This window comes from Delphinapterus leucas, chromosome 13, assembly GCF_059928025.1.
Source record: "Delphinapterus leucas isolate spDelLeu-1000000601 "Yukka" chromosome 13, BTC_Dleu_Yukka2, whole genome shotgun sequence".
Lineage (NCBI taxonomy): Eukaryota > Metazoa > Chordata > Mammalia > Artiodactyla > Monodontidae > Delphinapterus > Delphinapterus leucas.
The window spans coordinates 25,637,283-25,653,558 of record NC_143141.1 but is presented as its reverse complement, the minus strand read 5'-3'; the positions used below and the strand labels follow the sequence as shown (position 1 = coordinate 25,653,558).

General features: G+C 39.1%; 1 protein-coding gene across 4 annotated transcripts in view; it reads right to left on the bottom strand.

The window, feature by feature from the left end:
• EVA1A (eva-1 homolog A, regulator of programmed cell death) overlaps positions 1–16,276 on the bottom strand; it is a 99,649-nt gene that overhangs the window by 14,982 nt on the left and 68,391 nt on the right. For all 4 annotated transcript variants that reach the window (XM_089922921.1, XM_089922922.1, XM_022563087.3 and 1 more), the window contains one exon: positions 1–16,276. This exon is cut by the window's left edge and continues 14,982 nt beyond it. In XM_089922921.1, the coding sequence (XP_089779047.1) occupies positions 15,903–16,276 (374 nt within the window). In that variant the 3' untranslated portion in view covers positions 1–15,902.

The window sequence follows — 16,276 nt, the reverse complement described above, 5'->3', positions numbered from 1 at the left end:
CATGCCATGAGTCCACGTGGGCCCCTGCCAGCCCTGTGGAGTGGTTTCACAATAGGCCAGGGACATTGGAAATAGAGGGAAGTGATTGGCTGTGAGGGACAGAGGGGACTGGCACCCGAGGCTGCATCTGAGCAGAGCCACAGGTGCCTACACAAACAACACATCTGACCTCTGTCTGTACATGGGACCCACTTGCTTCAGCACTTCCCTATTCTGGGACAGAGTTCTCAGTATGGGGAGGGGAAAAACAGACACTTAAAGGAAACAGGACTACCTCAGGCCTGACCCTCAGGGTTTCTGATCCAGCAACTTGGGATCAGACTCCATCCATGACAGGGCAGTGATGGTCACTTAGCAGAAAAAGTCCCACCTCATACCCAGCACTGGCTTTAGATCCTCTATCTCCAGCCCTACCCCCTATCAAGGTGATAGCTGCCAGCACACCCTGAGAAAACGGTGACTTATTTCACATCAAATCCAGCTCTCCCACCAATAGCATTAGAAGCACACAGTCTGTATAGGGACACTCCCACATAAGACACCCCTTCAAGACTGCATAGGTAACTGTTTTACCTAAACTCTTAGAGGCAAGAAAGTTAAGAAAAATGAAAAGGCAGAGGAACTACTCTCAATAGAAAGAGCAAGAGAAAAGCCCTGAAAAAATAAACAATGAAACAGAAATAAACAATTACCAAATAAAGAACTCAAAACATTGGGCTTCCCTGGTGGCGCAGTGGTTGAGAGTCCGCCTGCCGACGCAGGGGACACGGGTTCGTGCCCCGGTCCGGGAAGATCCCACATGCCTCGGAGCAGCTAGGCCCGTGAGCCATGGCCACTGATTCTGCATGTCTGGAGCCTGTGCTCCGCAATGGGAGAGGCCACAACAGTGAGAGGCTCGCGTACCGCAAAGAAACAAAAAACATTGGTAATAAAAATGTTAACTGAATTAAGGAAAAGAATTGATGTAAACAGTGAACATTTTAACAAGGAACTAGAAAATATGATAAAGATCCAATCAGAAATGAACACTTCAGTAGCTGAAATAAAAAGCACTCTAGAAGAAATGAATGGCAGACTAAGTGATACAGAAAAACAAAGAAGTGATCTGGAAGATAGAATAATGGAAATCACTCAATCAGAACAGCTGAAAGAAAAACAAAATTTTTAATAATAGAAAGCAATTTAAGAGATCTCTCGGATAATATTAAGCATACTAATATTCACATTATAGGAGTCTCAGAAGAAGAGAGAGTAAGGGGATCAAAAAAGTATTTAAGGAAATTAAGGCTGAAAACATCCCAAATCTAAAGAAGAAAAGATATTCAGGCACAGGAAGCACAGAGGGTCCCAAACAAGATGAACTCAAACAGATCCATACCAAGACACATCATAATTAACTGGCAAGAGTTAAAGATAAAGATTCTAAAGGCAGCAAGAGAAAAACAAAGAATCATATACAAGAGAGTCCTCATAAGGCTATCAGCTGGTTTCTGTACAAGTCAGAAGGAAGTGAAATGATATATTCAAAGTCTGAAAGGGAAAACCTTGCAACTTAGGATACTCTACCCAGCAAGATTGTCATTTAGAATAGAAGGAGAGATAAAGAACTTTCCACACAAGCAGAAACTAAAAGAGCTCATCAATACTAAACCTACCCTAAAAGAAGTGTTGAAGAGTCTTCTCTAAGTGGAAAAGAAGTAAGAAACTATAGGAAAGGGAAAATCTCACCAGAAAAGGGAAATATATAGTAAGGACTGAGGATCAACCACTGAAATAAGCCAGTTTGTAGATTAAAAGACAAAAAAATTGTATAAGCAATTATAACTATAATAAACAGTTAAAGATTAACCATGAAGATATAAAACATGGCACAAAAACACAAAATGTGGGGAAAGGGGTTAAAAATGTACCTTTTTTAGAGTTTGTTTGAACTTAAGTGACTACCAGCTTAAAACAAGCAGATATAATTATAGGTGAACATATATGAACCACATGGTAACCACAAATCAAAAACCTATAATAGATAAACAGAAACTAAAAAGAAAGGAGCACAAGCATACTACCAAAGAAAATTATCAAAACTCAAAGAAGAAAAAAAAATGAACTACAAAATAACCAGAGAGCAAGTAATAAAATGACAATATATACCTACCTATCAATAATTACTTTAAAGGTCAATGAACTAAATGCTCTGATCAAAACACATATGCTGGATGACTGGATTAAAAAAAAAGACCCTTCCATATGCGGCCTATAACAGACATCTTAGGACAAAAGACAGAGACAGACTGAAAGTGAGGGGATGGAAAAAGATATTTCGTGAAAACAGAAACAACAAGAAAGCAAGAGAAGCAGTACTCACATCAGATAAAATAGACTTTAAAACAAAGTCTATAATAAAAGGCAAAGAAAGGCATTATATAATGATAAAAGGATAAATACAAGAAGAGGATATAACAGTCTTTAACATATATGCACCTAATATAGGAGCACCTAATTACATAAAGCAAATACTAACAGACATAAAGGGAGAAATTGGCAATAATACAATAATAGTAGGGGATTTTAACACCTCACTGACATCAGTGGACAGACTATCCAGAAATCTGGACAGAAAATTAATAAGGAAACAGTGATCTTAAATGACACAGGAGACCAACTGGATTTAATAGATATGTACAGGATATTCAATCCAAAAACAGCATAATACATATTCTTTTCAAGTGCACACTTTCTCCAGGGTAGATCACATGCTAGGCCACAAAAAAATTTCAACAAATTTCAAAGGATAGAAATTATATCAAACATTTTTTTGAACAAAAATGGTATAAAGCTGGAAATCAATTACAGAAAGAAAAAACAAACATGTGGAGACTAAGCATGCTACTAAAAAACCAAAGGGTAAATGAAGAAATCAAAGAGGAAATCAGAAAATACCTTGAGACAAATGAAAATGGAAACAGAACACTTCAAAATCTATGGGATGCCACAAAATCAGTTCTAAGAGGGACGTGTATAGCAATTCAGGCTTTCCTCTAGAAACAAGAAACATCTCAAGTAAACAACCTAACCTATCACTTAAAGGAATCAGAAAAAGGAAAAAAAAAGCCAAAGGCCAAAGTCAGCAGAAGGAAGGAAATAATAAAGATCAGAAAGGAAATAGAGATCAAAAAAGAAAAGATCAATGAAACCAAGAACTGGTTTTTTGAAAAGATAAAGTTGATAAACCTCTAGCCAGGTTCACCAAGAAGAAAAGAGAGGACTCAAACAAAATAAGAAATGAAAGAAAAGAAATAATGACTAATATCACAGAGATATAAAAATATCATAAGAGAATACTAAGAACAGTTATAGGCCAACAAATTGGACAACCTAGAAGAACTGGGCAAATTTCTAGAAATATACAACCAGCCAAGACTGAATCAAGAAGAAACAGACAATTGGAACAGACCAATTGCTACTAGTGAAATTGAATTTGTAGTAATTAAAAAAAAAACCTCCCAGCAAACAAAAGTTCAGAACCATATGGTTTCATAGAGGAATTCTACCAAACATATAAGGAAGAACTAGTACCTAACCTTCTCAAGCTAGTCTGAAAAATTGAAGAGGCCACCATTACCCTGACACCAAACCAAAGACGCTACAAACAAACAAACAAACAAAATTACAAGCCAATATCTTTGATGAATATAGATGCAAAAACCCTCAATAAAATATTAGCAAAGCAAATTCAATAATATATAAAAAGGATCATATATGATGATCAAGTGGGATTTATTCCAGGGATGGAATATTCACAAATCAATCAATGTAATATACCACAGTAACAAAAGGAAGGATAAAATCACATGATCATCTCAATAGATGCAGAGAAAGCATTTGACAAAATTCAACACCAATTCATGATAAAAACTCTCATCAAAGTTGGTATAGCAGGAACACACCTCAACATAATAAAGTCCATTTATGACAAATTCACAGCTAATATCATACTCAGTGGTAAAATGCTGAAAGTCTTTCTTCTAAATTCATGATCAAGATGCCCAGTCTTGCCACTTCTGTTTAACATAGTATTGGAAGTCCTAGCCACACTAATCAGACAAGAAAAAGAAATAAAAGGCATCCAAATTGGAAGGGAAGAAGTAAAACTGTCACTATTTGCAGATGACATAACACTTTATATAGAGAACCCTAAAGTCTCCACCCCAAAACTATTAGAACTAATAAATAAATTCAGCAATGTCACAGGATACAAGATTAATATACAAAAATCTGTTGCTTTTCTATGCACTAATAATGAACTATCAGAAAGAGAAAGTAAAAAAAAAATCCTGTTTAAAATTGCATCAAAGAGAATAAAATACCTAGGAATAAACTTAAACAAGGAGTTAAAAGCCCTATACTCTGAAAACTATAAAACACTGATGAAGGAAATTGAATATGTTACAAAGAAATGAAAGATATCCCATGTTCTTAGATTGGAAGAATTAATAATGTCAAAAGTGCCATGCTGCCCAAAGCAATCTACAGCTACAATGTGATTCCTATCAAAATACCCATGACATTTTTCACAGTATTAGAACAAATAATCCTAAAATTCATGTGGAACCATAAAGGCCCCAAATTACCAAAGCAATCTTGAGAAAAAGAACAGAGTTGGAGGTATCATGCTCACAGACTTCAAACTATACTGCATGGTACTGGCACAAAAACAGGCATATAGATAAATGGAACAGAATAGAAGGCCCAAGAATAAACCAACACACCTACGGTCAATTAATCTATGACAACAGAGGCAAGAATATACAATGGAAAAAAGACAGTGGTCTTCAATAAATTGTGCAGGGAAAACTGGACAGCTACATATAAAAGAATAAAATTAGAACACTTCCACACACCACATACAAAAATAAACTCAAAATAGATTAAATACCTAAATGAAAGACCATAAACCATAAAACTCCCAGAAGAGAACATAGGCAGAACACTCTTTGACATAAATGATAGTAATATTTTTTGGACCTGTCTCCTAAGGCAAAATAAATAAAAGCAAAAATAAACAAATAGGACCTAATTAAATTTAAAAGCTTTGGCACAGCAAAGGAAACCATCAAAAAAAATGAAAAGACAACCTATGCAATGGGAGAAAATATTTGCAAATGATATGACTGACAAGCAGTTAACATCCAAAATATACAAACAGTTCATACAACTCAATATCAAAAAAACCCAAACAACCCATTCAAAAAATGGGCAGAAAATCTGAATAGATATTTTTCTAAAGAAGACACACAGATAGCGAAAAGGCATGTGAAAAGATGCTTGACATCACTAATTATTTGAGAAATGCAAATCAAAAATGAGATATCACATAACACCTGTCAGAATGGCTATCATCAAAAAGTCTACAAATAAATGTTGGAGAGAATGGGGAGAAAAGGGAACACTTGCACACTGTTGGTGGACTGTAAATTGGTGCAGCCACTATAGGAAACAGGATGGTGGTTCCTAAATAAACTAAAAATAGGACTACTATATGATCCAGCAATTCCATTCCTGGGTATATATCCAGAGAAAAATGAAAACACTAATTCGAAAAGATACATGCAGCCCAATGTTCACAGCAACACTATTAAAATAGCCAAGATACGTAAGCAACCCCAGTGGCCCTCAACAGATGAATGGATAAAGAAAAGAATAATACTCCATTTTTTATACATACATACATTTTATATATATATATATATATATATAAAACGGAGTATTATTGAGCCATAAAAGACAATAAAATTCTGCCACTTGCAGCAATGCAGATGGACCTAGAGAATATTATGTTTAGTGAAATAAGTCAGACAGAAAAGACAAATACATATAAGATAGAACTTATATGTGGAATCTAAAAATAATACATAAATGTGTATATATATATACATATGTATATGTTGGAATTACATATGCAAAACAAAAACAGACTCACAGATATAGAAAACAAACCAGTGGTTACTAGAGGGGAGAGAAAAGGGGGGAGTGGCAAATTAGAGATATGGAATTAAGAGATACAAACTACTATTTGTAAAATAGGTAAGCAACAAGGATATATTGTATAGTAAAGGGAATTGCAGACATTATCTTGCAATAACTTTTAATGGAGTATAATCAGTAAAAATACTGAATCACTATGTTGTACACCTGAAACTAATGTAATAATGTAAACCAAGTATACTTCAATTTTAAAAAAGAGGCAGAATTGCAACCCTCTTCCCCACCTGTTGGCCCCTGCCTCTACAGGAACTGAGAGGGGTGCACATCTGAGCAAGCTCGCCCCACCCCCCATAAGCCAAGGCCTCCTTTTGCTGTGCAGACCCCAGCATGCCTGCATGCCACCCCTGCCAGGGCCTCCTGGGAAGTCAGCCCTAGGCACCCCAGCTTGAGATGGGTGTCCACCAGTGCTGGTGGGGGCTGGGTGCTAAAGGGTGGAGTTAAGAGAGTGGACCTGGGAAGAGGACAGCTGTTGGCTGCATGGAGACAGCCTGAAGGGATGGGAGTGATGAGATTGGCTACATGGGGACAGACTGAGGAGACGGAAATGAGGACCTCCAGGGCTGGGAATGCTCCTGGAGGAAGAAGCGTGGTCTGCCTTGGAAGTGAGGCACCATTGTTGAGTGGCATGCAAGGGGCAGGGCTGCCATCACAGACTCTCTCCCCACACGCCAGCCCCTGCCTCCGTGGGCACATGGAAGGACTCCCATCAGAGCGAGCACACCCCAGTCTGCTGGCCTCTGCTGCCATGGGCACTAGAGGGGGATCCCAGCAGGGTGAGTGCATGCGCCCCAGTCGTGGCTGCCTTGACCCTCCCCTGCCTGAGTGAGCACGTGCCCCCCAGTCTGTCACTGCTTCTTGCCCCTCCCACCTAAGTGAGCAAGCGTGCCCCAGTCAGTCCTGCTTTCACCCCCTATCACCTGGAAGGGGAACAGATGCATGAGGGTAACTCACATGCAGAGGTGGGGTCAAAAGTAAAGCTGAGCCCCAGGGGCTGTGCGACTAAGGAAGAGGAACTGAAATTTCTCCGTGCAGCTGCACAAGCTACAGACTAAACCCTCACAATTGGCTTGAGAAACCCAGCATCTGTGGAGCATCTGAATGGACAAAGAGTGCTCCCACAACTGCGACCTGTTTAGCTTTAGCAGCTGTGGACTTTGGGGGCAAGTACATGCGGGAGTTGGCCAGGACAGAGTCTGAGATGCCCCCAAAGTGGGTCCAGAGAACTACCTAAAGGTCTTGTAAGGTCCCCTGGGGAGGCAAGGGTTGGCTGTGGCTCACTGTAGGGGCAAGGACACTTATAGCAGAGGCCCTAGGAAAATTTTATTTATTTTTTATTTTATTAAAAATTTTTTTCTTAATTTTTATTTTTCTATTTTTTATTTTATTTTACTTTTTGTTGTCTTGTTTGGGTTTTTTGCTTGCTTTCTTCTTTTTGCTATTTTTTTTGATTATTTTTCTTCTGGTTTTGTTTGTTTCTTTTTGGTTTTTATCATTTTTTGTCATTTTTGTGTTTTTTGTTTTCTTGCTTTTCTTTTTAGTTTGCTGGGGTTTTTTTTATTTTTACAGTTTTGGTTTTTGAGTTCTTTTGTTTGGTTGTTTTCTTGTTTTTTGTTTCTTTGATCGTTTTCATTTGATTTTGCTGTTTTTCTGTTTGTATTTTTGTTTTTGTTTGGTTTTGTTTTTATTATATGTCTTGGGTTTTGTTTGGTTTCTTTGTTTTGTTTTGTTTTGGTTTTTCTTGTTTGTTTTTGTTATTTGTCTTGGGTTTAGTTTGCCTCTTTGTTTTATTTTCCTTTTTTTTTTTTTTGGTCCATGCCACTTGACTTACAGCATCCTGGTTCCCAGGCCAGGGGTTGTGCCTGAGCCCCCAGAGTGGGAGCACCAAATCCCAGCCCCAGGGAATATTAGTCAGTGTGGTCTCTCCCAGAGGTCCCCATCTCAGCACCAAGATCTGGATCCACTGAACTGCCTGCAGGCTCCAGTGATGGACACCTCAGGCCAAACAACCAGTAAGACAGGATACAGCCCCACCCATCAGCAGACAGGCTGCCTAAATTCATACTAAGCTCACAGACACCCCAAAACACACCCCCTGTCGTGGCCCTGCCCATCAGAGGGACACAACTCAGCTCCACCCACCAGAGCACAGGAACCAGTCCCCACCACCAGGGGGGATTACACAAGTCCCTGGACCAACCTCAACCACCAGGGAGCAGACACCAGAAGCAAGAGGAACTATGACCCTGCAGCCTGTGGAAAGGAGACCACAAACACAGTAAGTTAGACAAAATGAGATGACAGTGAAATATATTGCAAACGAAGGAGCAAGTTGAAAACCCAAAAAAACAAATAAATGAAGAGGAAGTAGACAATCTACCTGAAAAATAATTCAGAGTAATGATAATAAAGATGATCCAAGATCTCAGAAATACAGTGGAGGCATGGACTGAGATGATACAAGAAATGTTTAATATGGACATAGAAGAACTAAAAAACAAACAAACAGTGATGAACAATACAATAACTAAATGAAAAATGCACTAGAAGGAATCAATAGCAGAATAACTGAGGCAGAAGAATGGATAAGTGACCTGGAAGACAGGATGGTGGAAATAATTGCTGAGGAGCAGAATAAAGAAAAAACAAAAGAAATGAAGACAGGGATTTCCCTGTCCAGTGGTTAAGAATCCACCTTCCAATGCAGGGGATGCAGGTTTGACCCCTGGTCGGGGACTAGATCCCATATGCCACGGGGCAACTAAGCCCATGTGCCACAACTACTGAGCCTGCACACCACAACTCGAGAGCCAGTGTGCCGCAACTACTGAGCCCACATGCTCTGGAGCCCATGCACCACAACTAAAGAGCCTGTGCACCACAACTACTCAGCGTACGCATGCTGGAGCCCATGGGCCACAACTAGAGAAGCGCGCACACCACAATGAAGAGCCCGTGTGCCACAATGAAATATCCCACGTGTCACAACTAAGACCTAATGCAGCCAAGTAAATAAATGAATAAATAAATAAATTTTTTTTTAAAAAGAAATGAGGACAGTCTCAGAGACCTCTGGGATAACATTAAATGCACCAACATTTGAATTATAGGGATCTCAGAAGAACAGAAAGAGAAAGGGTCTGAGAAAATATTTGAAGTGATTATAGTTGAAAACTCTCCTAACATGGGAAAGGAAATAACCACCCACATCCAGGAAGTGCAGAGAATCCAGTACATGATAAACCCAAGAAGAAACATGCAGAGACACATATTAATCAAACTAAAGAAAGTTAAATACAAAGAAAAAATATTAAAGGCAGCAAGGGAAAACAAACAAAAAACATGGAAGGCAATCTCCATAAGGTTATCAGCTGATTTTTCAGCAGAAACTTTGCAGGCCAGAAGGGAATGGCAAGATATATTTAAAGTGATGAAAGGGAAAAGCTGACAACCAAGACTACTCTACCCAGCAAAGACCTCATTCAAAGGAGAAATCAAAAGCTTTACAGACAAGGAAAAGTTAAGAGAATACAGCACCACTAAACCAGCTTTACAACAAATGCTAAAGGAACTTCTCTAGGTGGAAAAGACAAAAGAAGAAGACCTATAAAAACAAACCCAAAACAATTAAGAAAATGTCAATAGGAGCATTCATATCAATAATTACCTTAAAAGTAAATGGATTAAGGGCTCCAACCAAAAGACACAGACTGGCTGAATGGATACAAGAACAAGACCTGTATATATGCTGTCTACAAGAAACCCACTTCAGACCTAGGGACACATGCAGACTGAAAGTTAGGGGATGGGAAAACATTACTCCCTGCAAACTGAAATCAAAAGAAAGCCGGAATAGCAATATCAGACAAAATAGACTTTAAAATAAAGACTGTTAGAAGAGACAAGGAGGACACTACATAATGATCAAGGGATCAATCCAAGAAGAAGACATAACAATTCTAAACATGTTACTAAATAGTCAATGGATCACTGAAGAAATCAAAGAGAAAATCCAAAAAATACCTAGAGACAAATGACAATAAAAACACAACAATCGAAAACCTATGGCATGCAGCAAAAGCAGTTCTAATAGGGAAGTTATAGCAATACAATCCTACCTCAAGAAACAAGGAAAAGGACTTTCATGGTGGCACACTAGTTAAGAATCTGCCTGACAATACAGGGGACATGGGTTTGATCCCTGGTCCAGGAAGATCCCACATGCTGTGCAGCAACTAAGCCTGGGCACCACAACTACTGAGCCTGCACTCTAGAGCCCGCAAGCCACAACTACTGAGCCTGTGCACCACAGTTACTGAAGTCTGTGTGCCCTAGAGCCCATGCACCACAACTACTGAGTCCACGTGCTGAAACTACTGAAATCCATGTACACTAGGGCCTGCATGCTGCAACTACTGAGCCCAGGTGCTGCAACTACTGAAGCCTGTGCACCTAGAGCCTCTGCTCTGCAACAAGAGAAGCAACTGCAATGAGAAGCCCACACACCGCAACGAAGAGTAACTCCCACTTGCCACAACTAGAGAAAGCCCGCATGCAGCAATGAAGACCCAACGCAGCCAAAAGAAACCCAAACAAACAAGAAAATTTTCAAATAAACAACTATCCTTACACCTAAAGCAACTAGAGAAAGAAGAACAAAAAAAATCCAAAGTTAGTACAAGGAAAGAAGTCATGAAGATCAGACCAGAAATAAATGAAATGGAGACAAAGAAAACAATAGCAAAGATCAATGAAACTAAAAGCTGATTCTTTGAGAAGATAAACAAAATTGATAAACCTTTAGCCAGACTCATCAAGAATAAAAGGGAGAGGATGCAAATCAATGACATTGGAAATGAAAAAGAAGTTACAATGGACACCACAGAAATACAAAGGATCATAAGATATTACTACAAGCAATAATATGCCAATAAAATGGACAACCTAGAAGAAATGGACAAATTCTTAGAAAGATACAACCTTCCAAGGCCGAACCAGGAAGAAATAGAAAATATGAACAGACGAATCACAAGTACTGAAATTGAAACTGTGATTAAAAATCTTCCAAAAGGGACTACCTTGGTGGTCCAGTGGTTAAGAATCTTCCTTCCAATGTAGGAGACGTGGGTTCAATCCCTAGTCGGGGAACTAAGATCCCACATGCCGTGGGGCAAATAAGCACACATGCCACAACTACTGAGCCCGCATGCTTTTCTGCCACAACTAGAAAAGCCCACACACTGCAGCTACTGACCTCATGCACTCTAGAGCCTGTGTATCACAACTAGAGAAGCCCATGTGCCAGAACTAGAGAGAAGCCCGTGTGCCACAACAAAGACCCAGCACAGACAAAATTTAAAAAAAAACCTTACAACAAACAAAAGCCCAGGGCCAGATGGCTTCACAGGAGAGTTCTATCAAACACTTATAGAAGAGCTAATACCCATCCTTCTCAAACTCTTCCAAAAAATTACAGAGGGAGGAAGACTCCCAAGCTCATTCTACGAGGCCACCATCACCCTGATACCAAAACCAGAAAAAGCTATCACAAAAAAGAAAATTACAGGCCAATATCACTGATGAACATGGACACAAATATCCTCAACAAAATACTAATAAACCCAATCCAACAACACATTAAAAGGATCATACACCATGATCAAGTGGGGTGTATCCCAGGGATGCAAGGATTCTTCAATATATGCAAATCAATCAATATGATACACCACATCAACAAATTGAAGAATAAAAACGATATAATCATCTCAATAGATGCAGAAAAAGCTTCTGACAAAATTCAACACCATTTTTGATTAAAAAAAACTCTCCAGAAAGTGGGCATAGGAGAACCTATCTCAACATAAAAAGGCTACATATGACAAACCCACAGCAAACACCATTCTCAATGGTGAAAAACTGAAAGCCTTTCCTCTAAGATCAGGAAAAAGACAAGGATGTCCACTCTCACTGCTTTTATTCAACATAGTTTTGGAAGTCCTAGCCACGGCAATCAGAAAAGAAAAGGAAATAAAAGGAATCTAAGTTGGAAAAGAAGAAGTAAAACTGTCACTGTTTGCAGATAACATGATACTATACATAGAATATCCTAAAGATGCTACCAGAAATCTACTGGAGTTCAGCAATGAATTTGGTAAAGTTGCAGGATACAAAATTAGTACACAGAAGTCTCTTGAATTCCTATACACTAACAGTGAAAGATCAGAAAGAGAGATTAAGGAAACAATCCCATTTACCATTGCATCAAAAAGAATAAAATACCTAGGAATAAACCGACCTAAAGATGCAAAAGACCTGTACTCAGAAAACACTGATGAAAGTAATCAAAGATGTCACGAACAGATGGAGAGATGTACCATGTTCTTGGATTGGAAGAATCAATATTGTGAAAATGACTATACTACTCAAAGCATTCTACAGATTCAGTGCAATCCCTATCAAATTACCAATGGCATTTTTCACAGAATTAGAACAAAAAAATTTTACACTTTGTATGGAAAGACAAATACTCCAAATAGCAAAAGCTATCTTGAGAAAGAAGAATGCAGCTGGAGAAATCAGGCTCCCTGACTTCAGATTATACTACAAAACTACAGCCATCAAAACAGTATGGTACTGGAACAAACACAGAATTATAGATCAATGGAACAGGATAGAAACTCCAGAGATAAACCCATACACCTATGGTCACCTAATCTATGACAAAGGAGGCAAGAATATACAAAGGAGAAAAGGCAGGCTCTTCAGTAAGTTGTGCTGGGAAAACAGGACAACTACATGTGAAAAAACGAAATTAGAACACTCCCTAGCACCACACACAAAAATAAACTCAAAATGGATTAAAGACCTAAATGTATGGCCACATAATATAAAACTCGTAGAGGAAATGTAGGCAGAACACTCTCTGACATAAATCACAGCAAGTTCTTTTTCAATACACCACCTAGAGTAATGGAAATAAAAACAAAAATAAATAAATGGGACTTAATTAAACTTAAAGGCTTTTGCACAGCAAAGGAAACCATAAACAAAACAAAAAGACAACCTTCAGAATGGGAGAATATATTTGCAAATGAAGCAACTGACAAGGGATTAATCTCCAAAATATATAAACAGCACATGCATCTCAATATCAAGAAAACAAACAACCCAATCACAAAATGGGAGGAAGACCTAAATAGATATTTCTCCAAAGAAGACATACAGTGGCCAATAGACACATGAAAAGATGCTCAACATCACTAATTATTAGAGAAATGCAAATCAAAACTGCAATGAGGTATCACCTCACACTGGTCAGAACGGCCATCATCAAAAAATCTAGAAAAAATAAATGCTGGAGAGGGTGTGGAGAAAAGGGAACCCTCCTCACTGTTGGTGGGAATGTAAACTGATACAGCCACTATGAAGAACAGTATGGAGATTCCTTAAAAAACTAAAAATAGAGCTACTATATGATCCAGCAATCCCTCTCCCAGGCATATATCTGCAGAAAGCCATAATTCTAAAGGATACATGCATCCTGTTGTTCATTGCAGCACTATTTACTATAGCCAGGACATGGAAGCAACCTAAATGTTCATCGAGAGAGGAATGGATAAAGATGTAGTACATATATACAATGGAATATTACTCAGCCATAGAAAGGAACAAAATAGTGCCATTTGCAGAGAACTGGATGGACCAGATGATAGACTGTCATACAGAGTGAAGTAAGTCAGAAAGAGAAAAACAAATATTGTATAATATCACTTATATGTGGAACCTAGAAAAATGGTAGAGATGAACTTATTTGCAAAGCAGAAATAGAGTCACAGATGTAGAGAACAAACTTATGGTTACCAAGCAGGGGAGCGGGGGTGGATGAATTAGGAGATTAGGGCTGACATATATACACTACTATGTATAAATTAGATAACAAATGAGAACCTAGTATATAGCACAGGGAACTCTACTCAGTGCTCTGTGGTGACCTAAATGGGAAGGAAATCGAAAAAAGAGTGGATATATTTATACGTATAACTGATTCTCTTTGCTGTACAGCAAGAAACTAACACAACAGTGTAAAGAAACTATACTCCAATAAAAATTAATTTTAAAAAATAAAAACTTTAAAAAGTGGCACAGGCCAATATAGATGGTGTTAATCTAAAGCCCAGGGGAATGGGGTGATTCTTGCACTTGTTACCAAGGGACTGAAACCACAAGGGTAAGAACCCAGATTCAGAGAGGCAGATTTAACAAGATTTTTGGCAGTTGTTACTAGCCAATGAGATCACTCAAAAAGGTATAATCAAGCCAGCCATTGAGGGTTTCAAGCAAACTATTGCCCCCTTGGGAAACAGATATCTGTAACCGTTCAGTTCTTAAGACAGACTTTCAAGCCCCTATCACAGATAGTGAGTTCCCAAAGTAATAGAGTGTCCAGCTGAGGAAGTCTCCCAACTGTCTTCTCAGGTATGATGACAAAGCCAATGAACTGGGGAAATCCACTAGGAAGGCTCTGGAGCATCCAGACAGGCTGACTAAGAAACCCACTGCATGGCCAGAGAAGCGATCTGACAGACTGATAGAATGCATTATTGCCGTCTATCAGGCTGGAGGATGCTGCTTCCTCCTCTGTAACCCATTTCTAAATGTGGTTCAGCCTTGCCCCTCTTCCTTCCTTACCAACTTCCCCTCTCAGTATGAGGCCACCATATTATTTCTAGCCTTAGGTAAGTCTTCTATTCCTCTATCAGCTTAACAATCACTCAACTATTCTGTAATCATAACAGAAACATACAGAAAATGAAAAGTCCCTAGGGGCCATTTCTCCGTTCTCCAGTTTCTCACAATTCTCCAGCTATTTGAAGGGCCTGGCAAAAGACCATACCCAACTATATAAAAGGGGTGCTGTTTAGGGTAAGTGTAACCACAGAGATCAACATAAAACAAAAAAAGATCTTATGTAACATTTATTTTTTATCCCAACTTAATTTTGGCTTTATTCCTCACCTCCCATTCCCATTCTTTTATTAGAAATCCAAACGGGATTTTTTTTAAAACAAATTGTTTAAAATCATGATTACCTAGAGTCATAACAAAATTTTCTTCTCTCCAAAAGGGGGAAAAACACAGCTTTTATTCTTGTGCTGCATTTTCAAATGCATGTAGCATTAATTGCATGTTAATATATTCTTTATAAGCTATTTAAAATAAAACCTTCATCCTTTGAGGTTATTGACATTTTTCTAGTTCACTGACACATCTCCTATAATACATTATTCGTTTTCATGAGTGAAGTGGGAACTTTAATAAAAAATAGGATTTTAATCCCTGAGGTTGCCATTGCAACACAAGATTGAAAGAATAGACCTTAAACAATAAGCACTGATCAGGCTATCTGGATCAAAATCACCTCCATAGCATGGAGTCATTTAGAAAGTTGCATTTACTGGGTTAAGTTAACCCTGCTCTTCCTAGCCCTCATGCTGTAATAATATTTCCTTTTGTAAAGAAATAACACATAGCAATGAAGTCTGCAGAAACTTCTGAGATCCTCAGAAATCAAGAGAAACCACAAGTTCCATTTCTCTACTCTCCATCCACATTGCTGGAGAAGGGTTTTCAGCACCATTCCAAGACCTGGAAAAGTTGATGAACCAACTTGTTTTTTCTACTTCTCCATAAATTTAGTAAAAAGGGAGAAATCAGTCCTCCTGGCTAGAAAATGGGAATGTCCTGCTTATCTCTGCCACCATAACATTAGCAGAGCTGCGTTCAACTCTTTGTGCCCGCCCTCCTTGTGGAACCCTTTCTCTACCAGGCGGCTAACAGTGGGGTGTGGATTCCTGCTCCTGTCCCTAGTAGTAGCGGTTCAGGCTCCTGGTGCCAGGAACCTCGGGCTGGCCATTCATCCAAATCTCCCTGATGATGCGTTCCCGCTCCTCTAGCCGCTGGGCACGCTCCAGCTCCTCCGCTGAGGTGAAGACGTTCTTGTTCAAAGTCCTCTCGAAGCGACGATGTCTCCTGACTGAGATGTCAGATGCCGCGTAGGAGCTGCCATCCTCGCTGTCGCTGCTGTTGCTGCTGCTTTCTTGGTCCTGCAGGAACTTCTTCTGGGGATGCTGCCGGCAGTCTGTGTGGCAAGAGATCCTCATCACCAGGGCAGCTACGGTGAGGACCAGCCCGATGCACACACCAGAGACAAAGTACAGGGCTGCTCGCTCAGGATTTT